This window comes from Phalangium opilio, unplaced genomic scaffold, assembly GCF_054372755.1.
Source record: "Phalangium opilio isolate 3A_F unplaced genomic scaffold, DU_Popi_V2 ptg000039l_2, whole genome shotgun sequence".
Classification (NCBI taxonomy): Eukaryota; Metazoa; Arthropoda; class Arachnida; order Opiliones; family Phalangiidae; genus Phalangium; species Phalangium opilio.
The window spans coordinates 3,903,451-3,913,779 of NW_028324163.1; the positions used below are offsets into that span (position 1 = coordinate 3,903,451).

General features: G+C 36.2%; 1 protein-coding gene across 1 annotated transcript; it reads left to right on the plus strand.

Moving 5' to 3' along the window:
* The first annotated feature begins 7,787 nt into the window (after nt 1-7,787).
* LOC149680479 (uncharacterized) lies at nt 7,788-9,881 on the plus strand. The gene is made up of 3 exons (XM_089834609.1): nt 7,788-8,622; nt 8,728-9,018; nt 9,121-9,881. Exons 1-3 carry the CDS (start codon nt 7,788-7,790, stop codon nt 9,879-9,881), a joined length of 1,887 nt encoding a protein of 628 aa, XP_089690735.1.
* Nucleotides 9,882-10,329: the final 448 nt, after the last annotated feature.

A 10,329-nucleotide genomic window follows, 5' to 3' on the forward strand; every position in this document is an offset into this window, starting at 1 on the left:
CAAAAGCCCTCTGCATCCATGGATACATGCAGATAGACCATTTCAAAGGGTACACGTAGACTATGCAGGCCCTTTTCGTGGTCATATGTTTTTCGTCGCTGTCGACGCTCACTCAATATGGCCGGAAGTTTATATTTCCAAAACGTCTACGTCAGAACAAACTATCGCGAACTTGACCAACATCTTTTCAAGATTCGGATCAGCTGAATGTATCGTCAGCGATAATGGACCCTGTTTTACCAGTTTGGAATTTGAAAACTTCACGAAAAATTTCGGAATTAAACACGTTTTCTCCGCGCCCTTTCATCCTTCAACTAATGGACTCGCGGAAAGATTCTTCCAGACGCTGAAAAATGGAATGAAACACTCACATCCTTCAACGTCCATCCAACAACAATTGGACGATTTCCTAATGACCTACCGAAATACTCCACATTCCACAACCGGGGAAACTCCCGCTAACATGTTCTTGAAACGATCTCTGAGAACACGTCTGACGCTCATGAAGCCGGACATCAACGCGAAAGTACGATCGCAACAAACCTCACAAATTCTTCAAAGAAACATATCCAGCAATAAGACTTTTGATATTGGTGATACCGTTTACGCAAGAGATTACCGAACTCCAAAACCTAGCTGGACACCTGCCAAAATAATTGAAAGAACCGTACCATTGTCATATCGCTTAGAAACTCAAGAACACATGATTTGGAGAAGACACCTCGACCAAATACTAGAAAGAATTGCACCTGCAACCCAAGAAACGGTACAATTACCTAACTCAATGAATCGCAGCTATACTCAAAACCAAGTATTTACTAGTCCAATATTGGAACAACCTACTACGTCACATTCTAATACAACGCCAACGAATACAGTCAACCAAACTCCTGCTCCGCGGAAAACCTTGCCCTCCCAACCACGTAAACTACCTCAAGAAGATACTCCAACGGCTACGCCACAAATTCGCCGTTCGAAACGTCTAATCAAAACTCCGAAGAAACTCGATCTTTAAATTCAAACCGAACTCTAAAATTAAGTTCCTAGTTAAAAGATAATAAGAATAAGTTTTGTTGAAGTTTAATAATTAATTAATTTAGTAAAAAAAAGTTTTGTTGAAGATCAATATAAAATAAAATGTATGAATAAATAAGTATTACCTAAAGTATAGGCAAGCAACTTCAAATGTAAATTGGGAAGAGTGTTATGTTTTCAACATATAGATGGCGCCAGCCTCTCCATGTTTTGAAGCTCTGGCTTCTCTCTCTCTAGTAAGGAGAATAGCAAAAATGTCAGTCGCGCTCTAGCCTCCGTTAGGTACAGCCTAATGCTTTTCTCAAAGCAAATTAACGGTATTAGTTATCAATGTAACTAAGCCCTAATAAACTCTGTCTTTAATTAAACAAAGAACCCAAAGTATAAGTTATTAATCCGGCTCTAATTAATACTCGATCGACTCATTGCAAGTATCAGCAAGAAAGATATAACAAACATTATGCTGGATGCGTGGCACTATAATTGTAAAACATTTTCCAAGGTTGGCATGTTCTATCCAATAGAAACCAGTTCAATATTCATATTCGGCAAAAACCCCATTAGAGTTGAGAAAAACTCATTCCACAACTGTCTGCCGATTCAAGCAAACGTAGGACACCAATTCTTGGTGAAACCAGTTACGGGTCAATTGATCTGTTATATATTACAGGTTTATCTGTAGTTGTTGGCTTTAATGGTCGTTGTTTCTTCTATCCTGGTCTTAACAAATAATAAAATTAAGGGCTTGGTCAATTTAATTAAATCTCAGACGAGCGAATTGAGCAACATTGCTGCCATTATAATTAAGCAAGGCAAGTATCCTTTGAGGGACACGTCACTCACCACAATCGCTGTACAGGGAAACAGCCTCTTACCACGAAAATGAACTAGGGTATTTTCTTGAGTTATTTGTATTTCACGTACAGGCGAAATCAATTCGAGCAGATCTCCGTCGTACACAGTCCTTTTCTGTTCGTGGCTCTTGGGTGCTTTCCTCTTCTCGGTCATGACTCAAAGTATCTGAATTGCGAGTTTGCCAATGTCCAGTATATCCCGATGGACAGCGTGGCTGACGTAGCGGACAATTTAGACTTAGTGGAGCCCATGGTTTTCGGAGATACCTACATTGAAACGTTCTTAAACGTACGCCCTAAATTTCACGAGTAAAGTTGCATTTTAACCAACGAGAGCTGGTATTTAATTGACAGACGTCCTTGGACCCGAAAGCCCGGTTTTTATGTAGACAATTGAAGGAAAAGGACCAACTCTTGTACATGAACGAAATCGGCAAAGCCATCGACAGAGTGCATGACGCTAAACACTGGGCATTTTTCATCATCAAAAGCTCTTTACTCTTGGTAGATACGGTCTTCCTCAGTCTGACCGAAACCGACAGGGTCCATGAGGGACCACCCATCTTCACGGCCAACTTTGGATTCCTACACTCGCCCGACATATCCCCCGCTTGCAAGGATTACATTAACCGGAAGTAAGCGAAAATTGCATCGTCAGTAACAGCTAGGTTTCCTCTAATAGCATTGGCGTACAGGTTAATCAAAATGCAAGAAATAAAATGGATTGAAATTGAGACAAAAGAGATGCAGTGCAAATTGGTCCAATACACTTTTCGTCCAACTTTGGAGCAAGACGCGGAATCTGTTCTGAGTTTTGTCGAGGAAAAATCAACATTTGCCCTCCTGATCATCGGATACGTCCCCTCGGTCACTTATTTCACCGTTCACGCAATATTCGCGTTCAGAAACGAACAAAAACGTTCTCAAGTCCGCCGTTCAAGAAGACGGCAATTGTGAAACTTTGAAACCATTTAAATTGGTCAGCTCTTTAGGGTCCACCTTTGAGAAACGGTAGCCGTCTCCTTTTGGGTATTTACAAGGAGAGATGCACCGACACCAAACCAAACTCTGCTTCAATTTTAACACTATAGCTTCAATAAATTATGTATTCGTGTAAAACCAAGAATTTAAATAAAAATTAGCTATCATTAATGAATATAAAAGTCTGTCATCAAATACACTATGAAAAATAAGGATCTGGTTTTAAACCAAAGAGGGTTTGGTCAGATTTGTCAGAAAATCAATCCATCAGTGGTTTAGTTTTAGATCCTTCTGGGTTTGATTTTCCTAATTTTGAAACCGTAAATGGTTTAATTCAGGAACATATTTGGTGTGTTAATTTTTCAATACAGGTTTCATATTCGACCCACTATGGTATATTTTTAAACCCTTTATTGGTTTATAATCAGAATGCAAACGGTTAATTTTCCAACCATTTAGGGAATGAAACTCATCCCAATATGATTTTATATTGAACCCTTTAGGGTTTTATAACAGAACATTCTTCAACCCCAGTAGGTTTCCTTTTTTCCCTTGGCGTTCTCGAATTAGCCACTTTAAGGTCTAAAGCCTGTACTTAAACGGTTTGAACTCCTTCCAAATTGAGTTTTGAATTACACCTTTTATGGTTGAATTTCAGCTCCAATACGGAATTTCGTCAATACTTCGCACACCATATTTGTCACTCATATGGTATATTTTTAAACTTTAGAGAGTATTTTATTGACCGCAAAAGTCCTTGTATTAAACCCTTCAATGGTGTTTAACTAAACTATTATGGGATTTATTTTTGACCCAAGTAGGACAATACCCCTTTTCAAAAATCTTCGATATCAACCCTCTCCCCACTTTAACCAGAAAGCTTAAACAAAATATTTATGAAATTTCGATTTAGTAGATAATTAATACATCGCGTGAAATTTTTACAAAGAAGTTTAAATGAGTTTACGAGTTTGTTCACCTGCGCCGGGCAATGGGTGAAGTTTCATTCTAAAAATAATGATTCTATGAAACAGAAAGTTTTAAAAAGTTCAGATGGATATTCCACGTTAAATATCCAGTAACTGGCGACGAGAATAGTTACTGCATTTGCAAATTCGCACGCCTCAGTCACTTTGATACGATCGATGTACAGTTCATAATTTGACTCGGATAATATTTTATTTCCGGAGTAAATCAAAACTGGCACCTTTGGAAATCTGGTAGGGTCGCCGCTCGGGAAAATCATTTTTTCGTGGTTTTCTTTAAACCTGACTGGTATAAGGAGTATTGAAAGAGATCTCTTCAAACCTAGCAAGTGATGCAATATCGTTATTATTATTAATAAGAAATTCAAGTACTTAAAAGAAACTGAAAATTACTTTGCATTTTTTCGGGATTCTCTTCTTTTTTTAGTTCGGACAAGATTTCAGCTTTTAAATTAACTCCTTTCTTCGTCAAAACCCAAAGTTTTTCGGAATATTTCATTAACAGTTCATCCAGTTTTTTATGAATATTAATTTTAGTTATTCGTTCGAATTCCAATGACAACTTTAAAAAAAGTCCCATATTATTCATTTTTCAGTTGATTCCAATATATATTTAAATTATTACTTGTCGGGCGTCTGAAAGCGCTGGATATGCTTCCAAAACTTTATCAACCGCTTCCACTTTCAAATAGTGTCTCCTATCAGAAAATGTTTTGTCCATTTTTGTATCAACAACCTCCCAGTCGATTTCCGTTCTATTTAATTCATTGATCATCATCAATTTATGAGCGGCAATACTGTCCTCATCCTCGAAGCAATCCATATCGTTTAACATCAAATGAAATATATTATTTAATATCTATTGCAGAGGATATTTATAAAAAAAGCAAATTTTAGAAATTTCTGAAGCTAGTAGTTTTATTCTTGATGTTTATAATATTTTCAAATTAAACGAATCAATCAATAGAACACAAGCGTCAAATAATGCATTAGTAGTACCTCAACTCTTTCCACATTTATGATAGTATCAATATTTGAACCAGAAATGTTTTGCTTAACATTTTTATATGAATCTTTTCCATATTTTTTTCTTTGATCGTCCACAATCTTAAAGTTTGTCAGATTTTGTCGAAAATTTTTAAATTTTGACCGCAACATGTGGTACCATATTTCCTGTTAAGCAACATCACAACCATTATTATACTAAGATAATGAAATTAAGGGAAAAATTAGGCTTATTTTTGAAGCTATAATTGAAATACAAACAATTGAATTTTTCAAATTCTAAACTAGACTATTAGCTATTAACCTTCATAAAATCCATAAAGATACGTACATGACCTTCTCCTGGTTGCGTTTTCAAGTGTGGGTATTTCATTACCAATTTTTCTGCAACTACTTTATGATGTGGATACCTATAAGGGTTATTTAAAATCAGTTTAGATGTTCATCGAACCAAATATTTGTATTCTATAAATAGAATAATTACAAGCCAAATCTTTTAATTAAATCACTGAACAAAATCCTCAATAGTTCTTTGTTCATTGTGATTTTATCCTTTGGATTTAGGTTTTGGTACTTTTCCGCAATAACGAAAATATCAGGCAAATCTGGTAAAGTATAAGTCAATGCAAATGTTGTTCTTGAACAATTTCCAATTCCTTCTTTTAAATTTTCCGTAACCCCAAAATAATTATTTTGAATGTTATCGGGAAAAATATTTTATATCAATCATTTAAGTTATCCATATTTCATTAAGAAGTTATTTACCAGGCAATTAATTCGGGTTCTTTCATATTAGTATCTTTCTCTATCTGTTCAGAATTATAAGATCAGTTACAGAGCAAAGCTGTTTTATAGTGCCTAAACAAACCAGTTCTTCGTTAGATGAACTTGGTTCCGTATTTGATGTTATTGGTTCTCCAGGGTGGCTTTCAGTGAATTTTCTTTGTTTTTCTGCTGAACAATCAGTTTCTGGGGATTCATTCTGTCGCTTTCTCTAAATTTAAACACAAGTTGTATTGTTTAAGAGCCACTGCTGAAAACCGATGCCCCTTACCGAAAATACCACCTTTAAAAAACGTCTTAGGTTCGGATGAAGACGTTTTTTAGAGGCTTTTTTTCGGTAAGGCAGCCAAAATACTAGAAAGTGTAAACTTTTGAGGCAGAAAGCTCTAAAAATTTTGTCCTTTCCACCAACCGGATTTTCAAGAGACATTTTTAGTCACATCGTTTGATGTACATCTAACGATGGAGTTATTAGTGTCACTTGGTCTGAAGATGTAGGTTAAGATGACGTAGATGTCGAAGAAGTATCGTTCGTCTTTTTAAAGGGAAAGTGAAAAGAGGGATTGGTGATTTTAATAAAGAGAGGATTGAGGGTTACTTAAGGTTCACGCGTAATTATTTTAATACCGTGAAATGTAGCGCATCTAGGGCTGTTTTACGTTGTAGTTTATTTGAGTTTTTTTAAATTAATACGGTTTCATTTAAATTATACTTATTGCAAAGATAGTAGAATGTTTTACAATTTAAATGTTATCGATAGCTGTAGTGTTAAAACGTTGGGGCTCTAATCTGGCGGGGTCATCTTGTAATATTTGCAGCTGGCTGACATCTCTATTGGAACGTCTATTTATGTAACTTTGACAAATCTAGTCTAAAAATGGGGGTGGGTTGGGAGGTGACCTCGTAAATGCCGTGTAGTAGAATTCAACCTTAGAAGGTGTAATATTTGGCACAGGAAATGTTAAACTACATTTAAGGGTGTATCACAGGCAGTACCATGGATAAAGGATGCGCATTCTCTATCCATAGCAGTACCGTACACTAGCCTTGTTTCATCGAGGCGAAGGGCCGCATTCGCGTTTGCGTGCTGTGAGTGATAAGAAGTTTTAAGACCAAGCCACACAACCATGAGACTAGTGGTGTGTTTGTAGTCACCGTTGACCGGAAATTTTGCATGTGCTACCCTTATTTTATAAACTAATAAATCACGAAAGTATGCCTGGTCTGCGTATTTTACGTATTGAATATAAAATATTTTACCTTTAAAATAACTTTCACTTTCGTTTTGTTTTTTAAAATGCTATTTGGTTCCAAGTCTACATAGTCTTCAAAATCTTCGTCATAGACCTAGTAATTTTCAAAAGATTGAAGACATTATAGACAGACCGTATTCCCGCCTTTAATGCAATAATTATTGCATAAATTCCAAAGTAACGTTACCTGATATATTATGTCAGGTCCTACAAAGTCTCGCAACGTTACATCGCTTTTCAGATGAGCCAAAAATGATGAAAACGTCTCGTCTTCAATTCGTATTTTCTTCTTTTGTTCGCCGAAGCACAATAATAACATAATTCCGTTTGAATCCATACTGAAACAGTTGAGCCCAACTTACGAAGACCGCAAACCCGAAATTCTGAAATTTTAATGCTAAGGTTTTCCGCCGAGATCGAAAAACTAACTAGTAAAAGCAAGGAGTTAAACTACTACCCCCGCTCTTTTCACGAATGAATCATTCCCTCGGCACTCAACAAAAATCTGCTCGAGTTTCTTCAGAGCCCTTGTGCCTGGGGCCATGTTGCGACCCATTATCTATAGACCCCCCTGTTCCTAGAAAAGTGCGCTTTGACCAAATATCGCAGGATTAGTTGACTAGAAGAAAAACGTTTCGCATGGAACTGTACATTCAGTGATGTCCTTGATTAGGAAAATCTTCACTGTCAAGTTAACGCGAACGCCTGTTTTTTTTTCTTTTTTTCGATCGCGCTTGTGTCGAAAACTATCGATAAAATCTCTTTTATGCTTCTTTTACCTAAAAGCTAAGAAAATCGTTTATAGAACATGCATCATGTCGTCATCCAGTTTATATAGCTGTGTTAGATGTACTTTTTCCGCGAAAACCTTTGGTATTCTTTTAACTCATATGCTTAACAAGCATTCTCATGATCGTAATTTCAGTATTATTTGCGGACTGGAAAATTGTGGAAGATCTTTCACTCAAATCAAATCGTATCATCGACGTGTTCGATATAAACATAAAAACATTGAACTTAATTCTACCAGAGCAACACTCGCTCCTCCCAGTGATTTTAAACAACCCGGAAATGCAGGTGTATCTGAAAATGAAGTTGAACATGATAAAGGGCTTGATGAAGATCTTGAAGAGAGGAATGAGAGATATTTAAAACCACCCGAAATTCGAGAAACGATATTGAAAATTATCCTTAAATATCGAGAAGCTCATAATCTTCCTCGAACCGTAGTACAATCACTGGCTAATGATCTCTTAATGTTTTGCGAACAAATTCAATCTACAAATAGGGAGAATTTGCTAACTGTCATTCGCTTAAAAAATATAAACATAGAAGAAAACGAATTGTTTTCGAAAAACATAGAAGTTGTAGAGGCGTTCGAAAGCCTTAACTCGAACTTCAAAATAAGTGATGTTTGCAAGTCAAAATATGGATTAATAGAACCTATTAAAATTACGTTTAAAGAATCGATTGACAAAAATGACAAGTGTCATTTTCATTACGTTCCTATTACTAAAGTCCTTCAAAAACTTTATTCTTCGGATTTGCAGATGCAAAAACATATAGATTTGTCAAAAATTCCAGATCAGTGCGTTGGACATTTTCTTCAGGGTGAAATTTCCAATACGATTTTTGAAAAGAATTCTAGTTTTTCGTTAAAAACCCTACAATTACAAATATATTTAGACGACTTCGAAATAGTTAACCCTCTCGGATCAAAACGAGGTAAATTTAAAATAACGGGATGTTATTTTTCAGTTTTGAATTTAGATCCAAAATATAGATCAAAATTGAGTGACATAAATCTAGTTTTTTTGGCGAAATCGATAGACATTGAGAACTATGGTTGGCACGAAGTTTTAGAGCCGCTCATTTATGGTTTAAATCAATTGGCCAGTGAAGGAATTTATGTAGAACGTCAAGGGGTCCATTTAACAGCTACAGTTTCAATTGTTTCTGGAGATAACTTAGGTCTTCACAAACTTGCCGGTTTTAACGCTCGTTTTAACTCAGGAAGGATATGCAGATTTTGCATGGTAACCAAAGAAAAGATTTCAACTAATTTAAAAGAGAACCAGTTACAGTTGCGAACATTGGACCGCCACAAATATCACCTAAGAGGTATAGCGAGAGATCCTAATGAAAAAACGTAGTATGGGGTTAGGTGTGAAAGCCCTCTCATGAAAATAAATGGATTCGACCTCACTCAATAATTACCGCCAGATCCAATGCATGATCTAAAAGAAGGAATTATGCCAAGAATTTTAAAACACATTCTAAACTATATATTGAGCAATTCAAATTTAACCCTAGAAAAACTTAACGAAATTATTAAAGATTTCCTATTTGGAAAAACAGAGTCAAGCCGTCCAGAAACACAAATTAGAGCAGCAATAGTGGGAAAAGGGACTTTGAAAGGGTCCTCTAGTGAGATATTTTGTTTGTTCCGACTCCTCCAATTCATGTGTTTTGAATTTTTGCCAAAGGAACATGACTTGCATTGGGACGTTTATATTAAGCTGAGAGAAATTGTAGAATATATCTACGCGACTCATTTACACGTAAATATGATCCCAAAGTTACAAAACCTAATTGAAAGTTTTTTGAATTCTGTTAATTCCGTAATTGGTAGCGAAATGTTGACACCAAAATTTCACTACTTAGTTCATTATCCAAAAGCATATCTGAAATACGGGCCTCTGAAAACCATTTCCTGTATGCGCTTCGAAAGCAAGCACAGTTACTTTAAGAAAATTGCTAGATCGTCTAATAACTGCGTAAATATAACAAAAACGTTGACTTCTCGACACCAGTATTTGCAGTGCTACAATATGTTAGACGAACAGCCAAATAGTTTGCAAAGCGCGGTGTCTGGAAAATTTATTTCAAAAGATTTATCGCCTACCCCTTTAAAACTCATTTTAAGTGACGATATTCCTGACAAAGAAGACCGGCAACAACCGGTAGACACTTGGGGCCTGTAATGTTAAAAATTATTGTCTCCGTTTTGACCATTTCTTGCTATGATATGAAATTTGGATGGTAAAGGGATGTGTTTCACAAAAAAAGTAACACTAAATAGTCAGTATTCTGGGAATGGAGGGGCGACAAAAATTTCCTCCGTAATGTTAAGTATAGGCGGAATTATCGTCTTTAGCCACGGATACGACAGCCTTCCCCCACACCGAAACACTCGGAGTTTCGAATTTCTTATACAGAATAGATGTAAGAAAATTGTGGGAAAGGTATATCTTGTAACTGCAAAGGGTACAGCGTCCACGACGAAATAAAATCACTGGAATTTTGGTCTAAAACACTCGGAAAATAGTCCAATCGCCTGTAGAAGTGTTCGACTTCTCGTACACTGCTGCATTGCGGTTGAAGTGACATTCAGGGGCTTTGCATAGACTATTTAGTTGACTCATATAGTTT